We start from the raw sequence: 20,606 nt of genomic DNA, 5'->3' as shown, positions 1-20,606 counted from the left end.
TCCATCAGAGGCTGGGCCATGGTGGCGCATGCCTTTAATCCCAGCACTCAGGAGGCAGAGGCAGGTGAATCCCTGTGAGTTCGAGGCCAGCCTGGTCTACAAGAGCTAGTTCCAGGACAGCTAGGATTGTTACACAGGGAAACCCTGTCTCAAAAAACCAAAGGGGGGGGGACCCCAGCTCCATCAGAACCAGGCTGCCCATCCTCCCAGTCATACCTGGCTGCTCAGTGGCCGGACCCGGTCACACCAAACCACACCAAACTCCCTGTCCCTCCCTTCCTAAAACTACAGGCATGTCCCCCTCACCCCAGGACCTTTGATCCCCAGGGCCCTCCCTGGTACTTGGCTGGCTGCCTAACACTGAGGAGATGCAAAGCTTGCTGGCCCATCACCAGGTGAAGGAATGAAGTCATCCCTGCCTAGCCCCTCCCACTCTGCTTCCTCCAGGCTGAGCTGGGCATGCAGCTTCTCCCATCTTTCACATATGACGTCACTTTATCTACTTCCAGGTACTGTATTTACGAGCCCCAGATAAATATTTAATCACAGTAAGATAAGCGAGCCTGTCTGCTGGAAAGGCCTTGTACGCACACTCCTCTGACTTAGCTGTGACATATATGTGCATAATACAGGTGGGGCTCCCTTTGGGGGCTCCCTCATGCGCAATGCAAAGCCCCCCAAGAAATGCACTCACCAGCCCAGGCAGAAAAGCAGCTTGACAACTGTGACCATTCCTGAGGCAGGGGAATGCCCACTGCACCTTGGGGGACATAACGGGAGCCACTCATCCGGCAGCCATGCAGCTAACTTACAAAGTACCTACTGTATGCTAGCCTGTACAAAATTCACTCCACTGTCCCCAGTCAAAGACCCATTTCCTGGGGGAGGAAACAGGTCCAGAGTGGCACATACCTGCCCCTATAACCAAGCAGTTGACCACGAGGCCTCCAGCCCTCTTGACAGAACAAGGCAAGGACACTAGGGGTGGACACCTAAAAGCAAAGTCTCAAAGAGGTCTTAGCCCTGCCTGGGGTGGGGAACAGGAGAAGGGGGCCACCAGGGCAATGTACACAAAACCAAGGACAGCCAGAGTTGCTCAGTGAAAGACTGGACCAGAACTGATGGCCTCACAGAACGCAATGGGATTAAGAAGTGGACAGGAACACAGAGAGCTGTCCTCCGGGCCTGTCCAGTGTCACATTCCCTTCTCCACATCCAAAGTCCTGTAACAAAGTACTTCTTTCCCTTGCAGTTGGACGATTTCTCCTAAATCCTTCCAGGGTGTGCCTCGCTCTCTGCCCCAAATCCCAGAAATCTTCCTGAGCTCTTCTTTGTCCCCAACGACCAAAACAGGAGTAAAAATTGACCAGAGGAGGCGCAGGCTGCACCACGCCAGCATCCTGGCGTTGTGTGTGTACACGTACACCCGTGTGTGGATGCATGTGCTCGTGTGTGTATGCATGTGTGTATGCATGTGTGTGCATGTGTGTGTGCACATGTACACATGCATGTGCACGGACACAGATTTGGAAGGGCAGGAGTGCTTGAAAAGGCTAGTAGTCATCTGCCCCATCTTACAGATGGGGAAAACTGAAGCAAAAGCAGGTGGCCTTTCTGGAAACAAAGGTGCCAGGGGTCAGCATTTCAAGGCCCTGGCTCTCTCTGCCACATCCCCTACCCCAGAAGCCCCATGACCTGATTAAGGGTAGTTAGGGTTCCTGTCTCTTTTGCCAACAGCAAGCTCAGAGTAGGGCAGACTGTACATTTTGGGAACAGGTCCCAATTCCAGAATGGAAATGGGTCCTCCCTCCCTCCCTGCAGAGGAACTACATCTAGACTAGCTGGCAGGGGTGGGGTAAGGATACAGTGAAATGTCCTTTAGGGCCTCATCCTCTTGACCATACTCCATCTTGCATGGTACCCGAGATTTGAGAATCATTCTGTCTTGGTGTCTGTGTCTCTGGGTCTGTGTGTCTGTCGCTGCCTGTGTGTATGTGTGTCCCCCACAACCTCACTGTTTGTTTACGTGTCTGTCTCTGCCTTTGTCTCTCCTCTTCCCTCCCCAGTCAAGGTGGGGGTGGGGGCAAAAAAAATCCCAAGATCCCCAATTTAAAGTAAAGTCGATGCTACCGGCTCCTCTCCCCACAGCTTCATAATCAAACTTGTGAGGGCGGACGGGCGGGAGTGAGCAGCGAAGATCCTCCGAGAGGGTACAATCAGACAATTTTTAAGATCATGGAGTATTAGACCGGTCCCAACTGGGTTTACTAATCAAACAGCCAAATCCTTCATAACCAGCCAATCCCTACAGGGCAATTAAATCCTTCCCCTTTAAAACACTTGCCACACTGTCTGGGGACAGAAAGAAAAATTTGCAAAATTCATTTGATAAATTAGCCAGGGAGAAAAAAGAAAAGAGGGAATCAAGCTTTGTTCTTCTCATTTTTTTTAATTATGGAATTCACAATGCCTGAATAATGTTTAATAAGAACTATGAAAATTCCTAACAGTATTACAACACAACACAAAAGAATTAACCTGGTTACCGTGAAAAATTGCATATTTAATTAAGAACAGAGAGTTCAAAACTATCCAGAGACTTTCAAAGTGCGGTTGCCTGAGGGGCCAAATTACACGCTTCCAGGGCTGCTAACGGAGTTAGTGCGTTCAGTCATTACCCGGGCGTCCCCATTAAGTGACTCTGGGCAGACGACATCAAATTCATTTCAAAAGCACCAGGAACTGAAGCACTCACTTGAGCAGTTGAAGGGAAAGCAACTACCCTGCTGGTGCAATCAGACCCCTTGTTGATAAAGGCAATAATTAAAGAATAATGTTAATTAGCTGCTTTTATTTGAAGAGAAGTGCGGTAGTTGGAGGGCTTCCAGGCTGTTGAGGTGGGAGTCGTGCTTTCTCTCAAAGAAGGGGGGGAGCGCTGTGGGAGTGGGGAGCACGAAGCCCACAGGAAAAGAGATGCGGCTGAGAGAAGCCCAAGGCAGGGCCAAGGACGGCCCAGAGATTCAGGAGGGCCAGCCAGACAGGTGGTCGTCCCAAGGCACTCAGGGGGCAGCTCAGGGACTCAGGACTTCACTACTGCTACCAGGGCAGACTCGGGCAGAACCGGCCTCCTTGGCCACGCCCTGACACACCCACCCCCCTCACGCACTCTCCTGTCACACCCATTCCCATCACACGCTCTCCTGTCACACTTCCTATTTTGCTATTTCTCGTCACATCCACTCTCCTCATAGACTTTCCTGTTACACTCCTACTTGCCTACTTCCTGTCACTTCCAGTCATTCCACACAACCTATAACACACTCACCGTCTCCCCCAACCACTTTCTGTCACACCTGCACCTGAATGATATGAATCAGCTCCTCCCTTTCCACAGAAAACAACTTCTCCCAAGATGGCAGCTACCATATCTCCCTCTCCCTTCCCAGGTTCTTCATGAAGCGTGGCTGACACACCAGTCACTGAGGAGTGGAGTCTAGACCTCTTTCCCTTTGGACGGCTGACGGTTGCTGGAGGCAAAGCTGACAGAGTGACAACCAATGTCCAAGCCTAATGACGAAAGCCAAGTTTCCACCTTTCCTCTGGAAACCTGGGCACTGTGCAGTGGGGAGAAACCACCGGGCAGGCCACGCGGTGGCACTCCTGCGGCAGCTGAGCCAGCTGACGCCCAGCTGTCAAGAGTGGTGATGGCCACTTCAACTGGGCTCTGCCTGACTGACAGACCCTGTGAGCCCTGCAGTCATGACCCCCCCACAAGACTTGTTACATGGCGATGACTGACTGATACATCTACACAGATGCATGATCTGCCTCACTCCACACTATGTTGCTTCACAGACAAGCTTGAGAAATACCGTTCCCAAAGAAAGCCATAACCCACCTCCACTGCACTACAGGAAGGGCCCAACACACTGCAGAGTTGAGGCAAAGAGCCTGAAAGCAGTGTGTGGAGGTCACACACTTTGCAGAGCTAAGGTCCCCAGGGAAGAAGCAGGCTCAGCTAAGGCTGCTCACCTACAGGGCTCAGGCTGGCCCTATCCGCCCAGGGCATCGTCTGGATGGGATGTGAGGGGGCATCTGAGGAAGAAGGAGGGGGTCTGCCTTCCTTGGGATCCCCACCTTGGCAGCTAGGCTGGCAGTGGCAACTGGGCCTTTGTCCCTCCTGCTACCCACATTCCAGAAGCCTCCACAGAGCCCTGCAGGGCTCCGAAGGATTCTTTTCCAGAGCTGAGCCTCTCAAAGTAGGCCACGGGCTGTGGGACCAACTCCCTCAATCATGGAGGCTGTGGAGGACTTCCTCTGAGGGACAGGCTGGCTTGGAGAGGCGCCAGGCTACTGGCCTGAGGGACCGGGTCCAGTGACCTCAGCTGGTGAGGGACAGGAAATGGTCACGGGTGTCCTCTGGTTCCTTCTATAGGGACCTGCATGTCATAAGCCTACGGCTTATGTGGGGAGCATTTGCGGTAACTCTGGCCCTGGCTCCCATTCCTGTCAGGCATCTCTGTCTCCTGCGGGCCACCCGCGCTCATCAGCCCGCACATGAACTAGCTTTAGGAGAAGGGAGAGGCAGCTGGAGGTACAGTGGCCCCTTCCCAGTGGCACCAAAAACAGGCAGGTAAGCCTGCGTGTGCAGACGCTGCTCAGACTGCCTGGCTCTGTTGTGTGGCGTGGGACAAGTCGCTGAAAACGGGAGATTAGCAAGGCCCACATCATAGTGTGGGAATAAAATCACTTGAGTGGGGGTTCTGAGGAAGCACTGAGGGTCTAACTGATCATTAAATCTGAACAAAGAAAACAAAAGCTAAATATTTGGGGGCTGGCAAGATGGCTCAGAGGGTGCTTGCCACTAAGCCTCATGACCGAGTTCAATTCCCAGGACCACATGGTAGAATGCAAGAACTGACCTCCCGCAAGCTGTCTTCTGACCTCTGCAGGCACACCATAGTGCATGCATGCACGCACACAAATAAATGTAATTAAAAAATATATTTAATATACACTTTTTCAAATACTAAACTTCTCAGCACATCTTTCATCTGTGGTGATATGCCTACCCATTTTCCAGACAGTCTACAGTGGAGCCAAAAAAGCAAAATCACCTTCATTCCGTTCCAGAATTGGCAGAGGCCACACAAGCTACAAGAGAAGCCAAGCTGGAAGAAGCCTGGGGTCTATGGGGGAGGTGGGCTTAGCCAGCAGCCCACCATTTTTGGTTACCTTTTCATCACTGTGACCAAACCACAAGAAACCTGAGGGTGAAGGGATCTGTTTCAGCTCATGGTTTCCGAGGGCTCTGCTGACCACATGTGCACACAGAACACCACAGCTGTGGGAACACAGGGCAGAAGAGCCTCACTGTGGACAGGGAATGATACCCACAAGGACCAGTCCCTGGTGACCCAAAGGGAAAGGATGGTTCAACAGGGTTCTTTTGGGAGAGGAGGTGGTGGGGAGCCAAAGGCAGTCCAGAAGACAAGCCAGACAAGCAAAGTCCAGGGGAAGTGACAGGGCCTTTGTCCAGGGAGTAGAGAATGGAGTGCCCAGACAGTGGGAGGTGAACCCCTTGGTTGAGTGACAGCCTGACAGGGGGAGGGTGGGAGACGGGAGCCAACAGTTTCTGTCCTGTGGATCTCAGTGGTCCTCGGGTGGAGGCCCAGGAGAGAAGAGTTCAATCTGGTCATCTGGACCTAGAGACCTCTTTGCCACACACAGTCAAAAGGTGTCCATAGTGGTTGGAGAGATGGCTTAGTGGCTGAGAGAGCTGCTCTTGCAGAGGACCTGAGTTCGGTTCCCAGCACCCACAGAAGGATGTTTTATGAGGCTACAGCTCACAACAACCTGTCACTCTTCTGGTCCCCACAGGCACCAGGTACCTCCATGGTCTATATTCACACATGCAAGACAGACATACAGATAAAATTAAGTAAATACAGGTACAATAAAACTTTACAATGTTGCTAAGAGCAGAAGTTGGAAGCTGTGTAAAGAAGCTGGTAGGGTTGGGTGGAGAGCAGGTAACTAGGGGATACCGCAAGTCACCTAGGGAACAAAGTGAAGAGACACCGAGAAGGACCTGAGAGGGACTACCACTTAAAGGCCAACAGAGAGCAGTGAGCCTCAAAAACAAACCAAGGAGTGACATCAGGAGGTGGGAAGGGAAGAGGAGGACATGGCGGAGGATTGGAGGGGGGCTGTGAGGAGGTGGCAGCTGGAAGTAGCTGCAGGGTGGGTGGAAGAGTTAGGGACAGAAACGGAAATGCAGGTGACATTCTGGAAGGTGGTTAAAGAGAAGGGGAAGTTGGCCTCTCCGATTTCCTGGAGACAAAAAAACAGGGCTACTCCCCACATCCTTATGCTGTTATTTCTTCCCTACGACCAAACACCTAATGGGCACCTTGAAGGAGGAAGGGCTACTCTGGATGACAGAGCACAGTCCAGTGGCATGGTGGCGGGCAGGGGAAGGATTGGACTCCCTCACATCTCCGGGGAAGTGGGCAGGACAGACATATAAGCCCAATGCCCCAACTCACAAAGGTTGCCCCGACTCCCTAAAGGGAGCCACCAGCTGGGAAACACATGAGCCCTTGGCGGACATTTCTCATTCAAACCCTGACACCTGCGGTCAGATGTTGCCCACCCTGCCGAGGGCAGGAAGTTGCTTGTGGCTATGAGCTCTCTTCTGCCCGCATTTTGCCTAATCAACTCCTTCTAATGGCCTGAGCATCACCTACACAGGGCGGCCCCCAGCGCCAGCCACCCTGAGTGGACAGGCACCCCCATCTGGCTTGGACACTTCTCTTCCCTCCGTTTCCACGTCTGTGCTTCCCCATCCGTTTGGCACCCACAGACCCCAGCAGGCTCCAAGGCCTGCTCACAGCAGCACCCAGTGAAAACACAGTCGGCCATTTACTTCATGAGAGACAGCCGCTGAGCAAACACTCCGGCCAGACAGCCTGGGATGGAGCCCTGGATGATCTTGGGCTCAGAGACTGCATCTATAGTCTAGGGTAACTACACTGTCAGCCCCCAAAGATAGTGAAGATCAAATGAGAAAACGGGATGCTGATGGGAGGGGGTGAAGCAAAGCCCGGAAGGAAGGGGAAGACATCAATTTGCGGGTGCCAAGTTCACCGGTAGCCTGTGCTGCTGCTACGGGCTTGGCTCGGAAAGGATGGGGATGGAGTAAGCTGTTAAATGAAAATCTGAAAAACTTTTTAATACAGTCTACAAGTCCGTCTCCTTCCTTCTTTATCAACGACACGATTTATTGAGCGGGGAGGCCATATTGACTAAATAAATCTTGATAACGACCACCACAGGGATCAATAGCTGCTTATTATCAGTCCAGTCCGGAGTTTCATCTTGTGGAACACAGGCCACAGGACTGGGGGTGTCAAGCCACCCCACACTGGTGGGAAGGTGGGCTGGATGGTGGGGGACACTCACTATCCATCCAGACTAGGGAATGTTCTAGAGCAGTGGTTCTCAGCAGTTCCTTTAATACAGTTCCTCATGTTGTGATGACCTGCAGTCATAAAATTATTTTCGTTGCTACTTCATAACTGCATGAATCTTACTGTTATAAATCATAATGTAAAAGTCTGGGTTTTCCCTTGGTCTTAGGTGACCCTCCCAAGAGGTCGTGACCCACAGGTTAAGACCACTAGTCTGGAGTCACTGACTAACCTACTGTGCAGGCTGCTCTGGGCTGGGGCCAGGATCATTTCCTAGAGTTGATGATGGAAGGTTGTTTGAAGAGGCAGGGGAGACGGCACAGTACTTGCCTTGGGGCACACGAGCTCTGGGTTCCGTTCCCCAGCACCACATAAACCAGGGTGGTGCACACACCTGTAATTCCCACACCGGGGAGGAAGAGGCAGGAAGAGCAGGACTTAAAGGTCATCCTTGGCTACACAGCAAGTTTGAAACCAGCCTAGGCTATAGGAGACTGTTTGGAAAAGGAGGGGGAAGAGAGAGAGGGAAGGAAGGAGGGAGGGAGCAGAAAGGCAAGGGCAGGGAATGCAGGTGGGCTCAGCCCTGCACGACCCCCCTGGTCACTCACAGAGACGGGCAGGTCCTGGGTTACAGCCCTAGGAATGCCACCTGTGGGAAATATGGCATTGGATTGAGCGATAAAATGAGAATCGATGGGGTCTTTGGATCACAGAGCAAGGGGAGCCAAGGCTCTCACTTCTGTCTGGCTTGAATAAAGACGCAAGAGTCACCAAACCTTGCATGGGCACCCCAAGGGCGTGCTCTGACCTCCCAACCCTCATCTCCCAGCTTCTGGCTCTCAGTAGACCAAGCAGGAAGAAGCTGATTATGCTGGGCAAGAGGAGCCATGGGGCACCACACCTACGTCATCCGAACTTAAGTGCCTCCTCCTGCCAGATATCAGAGCAGCCACCTCCACCCAGAGACTTGGTTCTCTGAAGTGGACTGAGAAAGGCCCCAAAGTGAGAGAGACAGGAGCAAGAGATGCCAGAGAGACAGGAACTGGCTCCAGGCCGTGGTCAAGGGCCTCTGTGTCTCATCTCACATCCCGAGAAGAGGGGGGCTAGACCTGATACCTATCCTACAGATAAGGAAACTGAGACAGAGGGGTTGCCCAACGCCTCCCTGCTCAGGTCCAAGGGTCGCTCACACCAGTTACATCTCCAGACTGGACTCTGACTTTAGACTGGAGTCACTGTCCGCGCTCTCAGCTCCTCTCTGGTCCCTGAGTGGCGTCTCAGCATGGCATCTGGTGAGAGATGCCACCTACCTATGTCCTGTCACCATGACAGCTGTCCCTAAGTGCGTTGAGTCTTCTATGACTGAGGCTGGCAAACCATCGCAGGTGGCCCACAGCCACTGGATATTAATTCATAGCCACATTAATTAGAAGGGGGCTGGAATTGGGGTCACCAGTTTCTAAAGCAAGACGCACAGAGCTAAAGATAAACCAGGCTCACCACTGGCCTGAGGCCGAATGGTTTCCATTAGCTCGAGTGCTCCAGAGTGACTCCCTGAGGGGAGGGGAGAAGGAAGAAGGAACAAATGAATGAATGAATGAATGAATGAATGATCAAACCAGTGGGGGTAGCTAAGGAGTATTTCAGAAAGGATGATGGGGTTCTGTCTAAATGGAGGCTACAGAAGCAGGGGTCAGCGAACCAGAGGAAGAGCTCCAGGAAGGACGGGTCAGACACTCAGGGCAAAGGACTGTGGTTGGGTGCTGCCAGGAAACAGTGAAGATGCCACAGAGGCAAGAAGGCAGGAGGCAAGAGAGAGACGTTTTGGACCAGACCAGAGTTAGAGCACCATGACAGCTCCCTCGGATTTGATGGACATCTTAGAGGGCGTTTCCCAGCAGTGGGAGCCCTAGGTATGTGACCTCACTTTCTGTCTGCTGCCTCCAAGAAGCACACATAAAAATGGGGTGCATAGCAAAGAAAACGCATTGGGCCTGTCCCAGCTCCTCTGTGTGCTGTGTCCCACTGTGGAGGCTGAGCAGTTAAGACCCGTCATCTTCCCTGGACACTCTACAAGACACACCCTTGCAACCATGAGCAACAAAGCCAACAACATGTCCACTTGCGGGTGGGAAAACCAAGCCTCAAGAGAGAAAGTAGGACACACGGCTAGCAAGCGGCAGAGCTGGGATTTGAACCCTGGCAGTGCCATGCACAGTCATGAGATTGAAAGGGAAGGTGGGTGAAGTGGGTTAATTAGTTACAAAATAAAGTTCCCAGGGCATTTCCTGTGTTTGACAGTGCAGCAACTGTCCTCTGGGAGAGGAGGGGGCACAGGGGGTCCCTACAGCACAGCTGGAACCCGAGGGCCCTCCTCCTGCCTGCTCCAGGTCTGTGCTATATGCAGCTCTCTGCGCACGAGGCCTTTGCACACGCTGTTCCCACTTTGGGGAGTGTTCCCTCAGATCCCCGCTTGAAAAGTCATTGTTTCCAGGAAGTCAGGTACAGACGACTTCTTGGTCACATTCCAACATCTGGTGACAAGCTCAGTGTCCAGATGTGTGTTCACCTTGCCTGTGCCCGTCACCTCGCAGCTTCCGGCACCCAGCCTTCCTCCTTCCGGCTAACATCTACGTAATGTCTATGCCCTCTACCCACATAGTTTACAAGTTCTCTTAATTATGTCGTTACACTATTATTTATATAATTACTAATTATCGTTATTAGTGTCCCCATGAGTGGTAAACACACATCTACAGAGTAAAACAACAGCAGTTATAAATTTCAGCTCTCTCTAGCATTTCTGTGTGCTGGGTTCCCAGCATTGAGTTTACTACCGCAACTATCCACACTTTATAGATGAGAAGCCACGGCTCAGAGAGGTTAAGCAACAAAGCCCAAGCCACACAGCTGGCAAACAGCAGACAGAAGATTTGAGCCTTCAACACAGCCTACCAACACAGGTCCAGAGTTGCTCACGGGGGACAACAGTTATCAAATGACAAGCTGCTGAGTGGCGACCTTTTCAGGGGTCCCTGCCCAGGGAGGTGATCATCTCTCTGGTTTCTCCAGCCACAGCACCCACACCTAAGCAGCCAATTGTTCGAGCCAATCCAGCAGAGCGGCTCCCAGGGACCCATTGGTCCTGTCCAGTTTGAGTGACAGCGGCTCACACAGTCTTAAGCACTGCTGGGCTCCAGACGCCCTGGGCAGACAACCAACTCAGAGCAGAACGCCCGGGGATTGATTTTCTTCTGCCTTTTTTTAAAATGACAAACGTATATCCGGGAACTGCAGTTTGGTTTTCCTAGAGGATGGCAGAGACAGAGCGGGGGTGGGGAAGGGTGTTCAGCAGGCAGCCTTGGACCCACTTTTGGAGGCGACTAGCTACTTGTCTCTGTACCACACCCATCTCTCTCCACGGGACTGTCAGGAGACTTGGGGTTCCTGGAAGAGTTTTTTCTGACTCAAGGCACCTGTTAAAACAGCCATAACCAGGACAAGGTAACCTTGATAGCCAGTGATCTTGGCCCTCCAGTTGTCCTGACCCCCGTGGACCCCCAATCCTTTGCGCTTTTGTACCAGCTGTTCCCTCAGTTGGGAACACCCTTCCCGGCACTAAAGCCCCTCATCTACAAGGGAACCGAAGCAGCTGTATTTCTGAGTTCAAATCTCCCATGTTCTAAACAGCAACAGCTTTCACGAGAAAGCATGCACATCCCAGTTCATCCACACAGACAGGCAGACACATCTGTGGGCCACGCAGGGTTCCATGCTGCAACCTCTGTCGCCTATGCAGGCGTCTGCATGATACTAGGAAAGCATACTGCAACACCCAAAAAGCCTCGAGACAGCCTGCCAAGCCAGCAGGTTCTGGCTGCTGCCCCACACCCTCTAAAAACACCTAAGAAGGAACAAGCACTTACAAAGCGTGGCCACAGGCCCCACACTCTGCTGAACACAGCTGTACTCCACGCAGTAGGGGAATACTAACAGTCCCACTGAAAGAGAAAGGCACAGATTGGCTAGTCACTGCTCAAGGTCACACAGCTGGCACGTGACAGGGAGACAGGAAGCCAGGAGGCAGGGCATCCATCAAAATCCTGGACAGCCAGGCGTCCATCTTAAAGCAGAGGAAACACATTCTTTCTTAAAAAGGGAAAATCCAGGAATGGCTTGCCTATATGACAGATATTTCACAACCAGGAGATGTGGGGGTAACCACAGACCCCAGGCCACTCCATGGCTATCATCACCTACTTTTGTGAATAAAGTTTTATTGACCTAGGACCACTTATAAGGCTAGCCACACCTCTTTGTTCATACTGGCTACAGCCAGTCACACCCATTCACTTTCATTGGCCAAGGCTCCAGGCACACTATGGAGGCAGAGTTGGATGGTGAACCAGGAACCTCCAAGTATGTGATTGTCCTGAGACTTTGTGGAAGACAGTTACCACATCTGATGGCAGACAACTACTTCCTAGGCTGCACAGAGCCACCACAGCCCCAGAAAGTTCTGAGGTCAACCCTTGAGAAAATGCACGGTCCCTAGAAAGCCTGGATACACCTTTGCATTAAAATACACACACAAAGGCGGTGGTGGCGCACGCCTTTAATCCCAGCACTCAGGAGGCAGAGGCAGGTGGGTCTCTGTGAGTTCCAGGCCAGCCTGGTCTACAAGAGCCAGTTCCAGGACAGGCTCCAAAGCTACAGAGAAACCCTGTCTTGAAAAACAAACAAACAAGTAAACAAAAAATAATAATAAAAAAAAACAAGTCAGGCTGAGGAGATGGCTCAGGGAGTAAAATGAAAACCCTGGAAAGGCTGGAAGCACTAGCACATTCACAGCCAGAATCAGAGAGCACAAACACATGTACGATCGTTGCTAGCTACCTATGCTCTTACACAACCCAGGGCCAAGGCAGGGAACGGTGCTGCACGCTTCCAGACTGGGGTCTCCCAAATCCATTTAGATGATCCCCCACAGACATACAGACACACCCCAGGCTAACCCAATCTAGACAACCCCTCACTACACTCTTCCAGGAGACTCGAGGCCATGTCCGTTGACAGAACTAACCATCACATCCTGACCCCAAAAATAGGGTGGCCAGTGCCTGAGGGAGACACCTGATGTCAATCACCAGCCTCCATGCGCACCCACATGCACCTGCACACCCACCCACATGCACCTGCACACGCACCCACACACACCTGCACGCACACACACACGCACCTGCACATACACACATGCACCTGCACATACACACATGCACCTGCACACACACACATGCACCTGCACATACCCACACACACCTGCACACACACACACATGCACACGCACCCACATGCACCTGCATACAGACACACACACCTGCACACACATACATACCCATGCACCTGCACACACACACACACCTGCACACACACCTGCACACGCACCCACACGCACCTGAACACACACCCACACGCACCTGCACACACACCCACACGCACCTGCACACACACCTACACGCACCTGCACACACACACACCTGCACACAAACCTGCACACGCACCCACACGCACCTGCACACGCACCCACATGCACCTGTACACACACCTACACGCAGAAATAAAGTAAAATGGGAGAGGTCAGACTTACTGTTTGTGGGGAGAGCAGTGACGACTAGAGACTGGGGGCAAGGACAAGGTTCCAGACAAGGGAAATGCATGTGCAAAGGCCATGGGGTAGGGGTGGGTTCTGTGCGATGGAAGAGCAGAGTGAGTAGGGGACAGAGATGGAGGGGTGGAGGGGTGGGGTCAGGTCCCATGGTATTCATCAGAACAAAGGGATTAGAGGCTTAACGCATGCATGGGAGAAAATATCATATGAAGCACTTCAACCTATCTTTGCCAGGGAGTCAGGGAGACTCAGCATACAGTGAACTTCACCCTAAGAATTTCTTGTCTCAGAATAAAATTACTTAAAGGACCAGCAGCCCCCCCCCCCCCATCACCACCAACACCAGTCACAGCAGGGCTGAAGCTGGGCTAAGCCATAGAATGTGACACTGGGTGGCCCTTCCTCTCTCTACCTCAGTCTACACAGTGGCTCAGTCTTCTGGGAGACCTGGGGTGCTGGGTCATCTCCCCCACCCTAGAGACAGGTCCCCAGGCCAGGATCAAAAGCAGGCCAGTACAGGGTTGCCTGGGTCCTAGCACTTGGAAAGCTGAGGCAGTAGGATCCAGAGTTTGAGGCAAGCCTGCGCTAGTCAGCCCCGTCTCAAAGAAAAAGAGAAAAGAAAAAGCACAGGTAGGAAAGGCCCACGTGAGCCTCACCTGTACCAAGTCACCGCTTCATGGCCCACGTGAGCCTCACCCGTACCAAGTCACCGCTTCATGGCCCACGTGAGCCTCACCTGTACCAAGTTACCGCTTCAAGGCCGTACCTAGCCCTGTCTCACTGCCAGGTGACCGGGAACAAGCTAGCCGTTGCTCCCCTTACAGAAAATGGCATACAAACCCACAGTTTCTAGGCAGCCCCTGATTGCCATCAACCAGACCCAAACTTAAACCAGCCAAGGTGTTCACGTTTAAGACACCATCTGCCGGAAGAAAGGTTACCTCGCAGAATGTCAAGTTTGAAGATAGAATCCTCTTTTAATGGGCAAGATAAAAGAAAAAGAAAGACGGGGGGGGCAATTATTCTATTTGTGTATATGCTGGCACAACCCCCACCCCCATGCAGCCAGGTCTGTGCAGGCCACCTAGACACCAAAGTGCTCAGCCAGCTCCTCATACTGTCTGCATCTCCTAAAGGAAATCCTAAGATACCCCCAACACACACACAACCTGGGCCGGGGGCGGGGGCTGCTCTGCTCCTGCCCAGCACTCCAACAGAGAGCCCATCTTTCTGACCAGGTGAGAAACCAGGACTGGGGGAGAGGGAGGTACCCAGAAACGATGGTTGGGCTCCTTAATACATGAACATCTGCTTCCACCTCTTTCTGAGAAAAGGTCTCGGGAAGCAGGAAGGCAGAAGGAATGGCTCACCAGCCGGCTGGACTTAATGAACGCATACAGGACGGTGGCTTGGGCTCAACCTTCTTAACCTTGAGGTGTTTCTAGAGAAAGTTCCCCTGATCCCACCTATACCCCCACCCCCACCTCGGTCTCCCCACATACTGGCCTGGCATGGCACACCGAGCCCTTCCTGCCTCCTCCCCGCTCTGACAGACAGCAACTCTGCACTGTCAGAGTTTCCAAAGTTAGGACTCACCACGGCTGATGGCTTATTTACCGCCGTCATGGGGAGAAAGAGGATTTGACACGTGTGAAATGATAGCACATTTAGGTGAGTCAAGCTGTCACGGACTCTAATGAATGTCTAAGCACTTCACAGCTGATGTGTAAAATCTACCTGCTTCTGAACATCACAGGGTTATAATATTTTAATTATATCGACACTCTTTTCTGAACTTTGAGCACAGAACAATATTCCACGAAGCAATACCTGGCCTCCAGCCATTCTAGAAGTTTCTGTAATACGCTTCTAAAAGGCCCAGTCTTGCTGGCTCATCCTGAGGGTTCGGCGGATTCCTCAGAGTGGGACAGCATTTTTCTACCCAAGTCTCCTGGGAGGGGCCACCAACCCCACCACTCCCCTCTCCCACAAACACAGCTGGGCAGAGGGACTCCATCCCCTCATTCAAACTGGGTGCCCCTAACTGCTTAGCTTAAGCAACTCTCTTTGCGGGGGAGAGGAACGATGTTCTGGGGGCCAGGACCCAGAACGTCATCTAAGGGGAGAGAAGAGGTAAAGAAAAACAGAAGAGAAAACCATGAACCCATGAATCCGGTTACAACGACAATACACAGAAAAGCCATAAAATAAGCCCGCATTAGTGATGCTCACCATAAAACCATCCTATAACCAAATGAAATATGCCAGCATTAACTCAGGATGGGATTTTATTTCTCCTTATTTCTGGGCTGCTACTAGCAAAGAGGGGGAAAGAAGGAGAGTGGGGGAGGGGACTGAGGAGTGCCAAGGTCCTTGAGCCCCCAACCCCTGAGGTTGACTGACTTCCACCCCACCAAGCCAGCCCCAGCATGTTCGCTCTACCACGCTCAGAGAATGTGCTGGAACAAATAATGACTAACTGGACAGCTTTCATGTTTAAAATATATATATATATATATATATATATATATATATATATATATATATATATATATATATATATTATACTTCAGAGGGCTGAGAGCCCAGCTGGCACAAGGTCACCTTTCTTGTCCAGAATGGGACAGCGTCAGCAATGTGGTCCAGCCTGGGGACATGGGCTGCTTTTACTGGTTCGATCACTTTAAGACTTAGGAATCAAGCTTCAAGGAACCACACAACCTGAACAACCCAGGATACAAGACTCACAGTCCTCCCAGGCCACCAGCCCTGGGTATGGGAGCCCCCAGTTCCGAGCCTGCATAGATCCACAGTTCCTACCTGTATGTCAAAATAAGCTGCAGAAGTTTCCTCTCCTCTGTGGAGGACGAAAAATGAAGATGCAGGCGAGCGTGGAGGAGGAGTCATTAGCAGGACACACCAGAAAGGGTCCCTGGGCAAAGGGCTCAGAGGTGGATACTCGAAAGGCCCTGGGCTTTGCCCACTGTGCAAGGGAGCACAGGAGATTCTGAGACTGGGGAAGGAGTGGGCAGTTGTGCTGGCCTGGGCCTGGGTAGCTGCATGCTGGAACTGCCACAGTCATAGCTCTGAGCTCTAGAACTATGCATCCTTTGCAAACTCCCTGGGGGACATCTCTTCTTTATATCGATTCAGATGAAACCCCCCCTCCCACTCCCTGGGAGTCTGTTTGTACCAGATGTACAGCCATTGTCTTAATGAGTTCCCCCAGACACACACCCTTGCACATCCCCTATTGGGGGAGAAGAGGTCTTGGTGCTGCCACCTGGACAGGCCTGTCTACCACCCCCTTACAGCTCAAATATCCTTTTCTATCTCAGTGTGTTCTAAGAACCTAACAAAAGGCTTGCAGACCCTAGGGACTCAGCTGGAACCAAGACTGGGGTGACCTTCCACAAAAGACTCCCCACCAAGACTAGGGGCAGGGAGCAGCAAGCATCAACACCCCCAGCTCAGAAATCAATGCGGGAAGCCGCACCCAGCTCTCAGCCGCGGGTCAGCTTCTCTCCCATCAAGGCTGCAGCCCAAGCTCCTCGATGGAAAGCGAGTTATCTAATGAGAATTGTGTTAACTGGCACTCCCGCCGACCCGGGCAAATACCGGCGCTGTAAACCTCACCGTGGCAATTCTCTCCAGCAGAATAACAATAGCACCCGGCTAAGGGCTTCCTCCAGCCCAGCTGCTCACTCCCCTCTCGTCTGCCGCGTTCTTGTCATTCCTTATGTTACAGAACATCAATCATAAATAAAGACGCTGTCCCCCAGCCTGCCCGGGTCTCATTTACAAACATTAGCAGGGAATACGATTACCATTGGCCTTCGTGCCAAGCCCAATGTGGCTACCCAACTCTCTCTCCCTCTCATTCCTTCTCTTCCCACCCCCCACCAAAGGCCACTTTAGCATCTTTTAAATCAGCAAGCACAGCTAACAACCCTGCCCATCTCAGCCGGCCACCAAACTGTAACCTCAACTCGGGCGCGGATCAGGAATTGTACGGTTCTCGCAGTTATTAACTGCATGCCTGAGTGCCCCGATTTTCTCTCCGGCTCAATGGCTTTGCGGGAGGAGGGGAACGAGAAGTAGGGACAGAGAAGAGGGGGGCTGGAGCCACTTATCAGAGGCAACTTAACGAGATCTGCTGGCAGATTAAAGGATAAAGTGGGTGCCCCCCGCTTTTATTTATTTATTTTTAATAAAATCTCGACATGCTGCCCCATCTTCTGAGAATGTCACTGGCCAGGCAGAATGCTCTCAGAGCGCGGTACGCCTTCCCCGCCCCTAGTCATCGCCGCACCTGCCGCGACTCTGTCCGACTGCAGGGCATGGGGAGCCTCTGCGGGCATACTGTGTCTCCAGTTGGGGTGCTGTGAAACACCCCCCCACAACCCTGGGCCTCAGAAAGATGGCAGCAAACATCCCAACCCCGAGGCACCGGGTGCCCGCGCACCAGGAACAGCGGAAAAAGTGCTGGGGCTGTGAAGAGCGTCGCCCCAGGGAAGGAGAGAGGAGCGAGGGGGTCCACGGGAACCCAGGAGACCCAGGGCAGGGAGAGCAGGGTGCGGAAGCCGGAGAGGTAGAGCCACAAGCCTGGGCCGCGGGTGCAAAAGTTCCCAGGGGCCGCAGCCCGCGCACCTGCTCCGCCCCGCGGCAGGTGCGCAAAGTTGCGCGCGCTCGAGCCTGGGGCTCCAGGCCTGGGGACTGGGATGGAGGGGAAGGTGGAGGTGGGGGTGAGCAAGCGGGGGAAGGGGGCAAGATGAGGGAGCAAGCAAGGGGAGGGTAAGGAAAGCAACGCAGGAGGGGGTGGCAAGACAGAGGTGTAAAGGAGGGAGGCAGAAAGCAGGGAGGGAGGGAAAACGGACGGAGGGGGTTAGCAAACTGAGGGAGGGGAAAAGCAAGACGCAGAGACTAACCCGCAGGGATCGGTCCGGGAGGAGCACCAAGCGTCCGGGCTGCAGCAGCCGGTGGCGGCGGCGGTGGTGGCTGGGCGGCTGCGCAGCCGCGTCCCGCTCCCCGCGCTGCCCGCGCTCTCCGTGCTCCCCGCGCTCCTCCCGCTCCCCGCGATCCTCCCGCCCCGGAGGCTCCCACGTCCCGGCCGATCGAGGCGGCGGCGAACAAAGGCAAGCTGGCCAGCTCACCTGCAGCCGCCGCAGGTCCAGGCGCCGTTTTGAGCGCGGCCCCCTGGTCGCCCGTGCCGCCCTGGCCGGCCTCGGCCCCCGGGCCCCCCGCGGTCCCCCCTCGGCCGCCATCTTGGGGGCGGGCGCGCGGCCGGGGATGCGGCTGCCGCCAACACCCGGGCTGGACCCCGGGAGCGCGGCCCGGCTCTGCGCGCACGCACTTGACTTTGGCTTCTCGCAAACTTATCGACAGCGCCGCGCGCGCGGATCGATGCGCAGGGGGCGGCGGGAGCGCGGAGGGGCCGCGGGCGACGGGGACCGGAAAGAACAAAGTGGGCGTTCTGCAGCGCGTGGGGCCGGACTCTGCGTGCTTCGCGCGAGGGGAGCACGGAGCACACGCGCGCCGGGCCGGCCGAGGTTCCCCGCGCGACACACGCTTCCGTGCGCTGCGGGTGGCGGCCGCCAGGGGGCGTCCCGGAGCCGTGGGGAAAGTCTCCCTGCGCCTAGCATCGTGCTCGCCCCCACCGGAGCCTTCGACCCGTGACGGAGTCGTGGTCCAGGCTGGGGACCCAGGACCCTGCGTGTCTGTGCTTTGAGTCTTCACAGTAGGGCTTTGGTCATTATTATTTAGCGGGGGTAGCGCACCCCACAACTTTACCATGCAAGACCCTGATGTGGAGTGATCATCGCTTCAGGGTATTCTTAGAGAAACCTTTGCAAAAGCCTTTCCCCAAAGACTCTTGGATCTGTTGAGGGGCCCCAGGCCTGCTACAGGGGCTCCGGACCTCTTACCATTGTGTGGAGGTCATGTAAACTTTACTGTGGTCAACCCACCAGGGGACCCCCAGCCCTGCAGCATGGCGTTCCTGTGCTTTCGTTGCCTTTGGAGAATTGATCTTTAGCGCAGGGAGGGGAGATCCTAGCCTTTTAAAGTTCAGACCCTGGACCAAAGAAGTGACAAGGAGTCATCGTTCACATTTTCCTTTCCCTTTCTGTGCCTACGAACCCCCAGACCTCTCCCTATATCTCACCCTCCAGAAAGGACTCAGAATCCCATCACGCCTGGAGACACCAATCCCCAAAACTCCTCATGACCCTTCTTTCCTGGCCCTGTGCAGCTATCCCGCACATCACCCCCATTTACTTCCCCTTCCAAAAGAAGAGCCACAGCCCCCCCCCCCCACGCTTCTCTGTCAAAAGACCAGCTTTTATGGACAGCTAGCCGAAATTATATTCTCTTTTTATGACCCTGCTTGGACTCTTGGCATCACTCTTGGTCTGGGACAATAGATCAATACAGTGGGCTATAAAAAAGATGAAGTTTAGAAGACTTGTAAAGGACAGAGAATCATGATGGATATTTTTGATGATTTTCCAATATTTGTGTCTCCGAGCACGTGCTTCGAAGCAATTAAAGTTTTTAATGTAATGTAAATAACTGTTTCTTAAATGCTTCGGGAGAAGGTGTGATCGCTCCCAGCCATCACTCGAGCTGCGTGTGATTTAAAGGAGGATACAGTATTTCTCTTACTGTCCTCATACATTTTTTCTGTGACGGCTGGGCAAATACATTAACTCAGGAGTTGAAAAGACTCCTCAGACGAAAAGCGGAGCTTTCCCAGAGAAGAAACGAATTAGGCCAAGTTAGCAATTCCGAGTGGCCCATTTCCCTGCCAGATTAAATTGCACGTGACATGTGGTTTATTTCCTCTCTCGATAACTCTGCCTTCAAATTACAGCTCTCATTCTGCAAAATGAATTTAGGCAAATTTCATAACTAATGCGTTGCAATTTTTTAAAATGGCTACAATTTCTTCTTGGGTGTCTGTGCAGCTTGCAGCTTCCATGTCTTTGAGTCTGTTCTTTAAAAACCTGTAATAGAGAATTAAAAAAAAAAACTAGAGATTGTGAGACCTTTTCAAAGCACATTTAACAAACAGAGCTTCCAATGAAAGAGTATTTTAACATATGTCTGACTTTGCCGTCATGGGACACACTGCTGTGGTGAGACCCCTGGTACGTTGTACCGAGAAAGACTTCTGCCTGTGTGGTATTCCTGCCCAAAGTGCAGAGTCTAAATTTAACTGTGAAGAAATATCACACAATTCCAAACAGGGGGGGAATTCTCCAAAATAAATGGACTGCTTCCTTCAAAAAAAAAAGTCAGTGTCCAAACAAACAGAGGGGCGCTGCGCACACTTTCCAGGCTGGGGAAGGCCAAAGAGATTTGACAAAGTGATTACAAGGGGTGACCAGGGGTCTTCTTTGTCTCCAAAAGCCATCAACTGGACTCAATGGCAAATTTGGCCCAAAGTCAACAGATAACATATTGTA

At 52.8% G+C, this 20,606-nt stretch overlaps 1 protein-coding gene across 3 annotated transcripts in view; it reads right to left on the bottom strand.

Moving 5' to 3' along the window:
* The window catches only part of Cux2 (cut like homeobox 2), a 176,691-nt gene extending 158,282 nt beyond the window's left edge, over positions 1-18,409 (bottom strand). For all 3 annotated transcript variants that reach the window (XM_041648037.1, XM_041648034.1, XM_041648033.1), the window contains exon 1: positions 18,294-18,409. In XM_041648037.1, coding sequence (XP_041503971.1) covers positions 18,294-18,404 — 111 coding nt within the window. In that variant the 5' untranslated portion in view covers positions 18,405-18,409. The remainder of the gene's footprint in view (positions 1-18,293) is intronic.
* Between the last annotated feature and the right edge of the window lie 2,197 nt (positions 18,410-20,606).

This window comes from Microtus oregoni, unplaced genomic scaffold (genome assembly GCF_018167655.1).
Source record: "Microtus oregoni isolate MIOR12 unplaced genomic scaffold, Mior012 000003F_ref0000135, whole genome shotgun sequence".
NCBI lineage: Eukaryota > Metazoa > Chordata > Mammalia > Rodentia > Cricetidae > Microtus > Microtus oregoni.
This window is presented reverse-complemented; position numbering and strand designations above follow the sequence as displayed.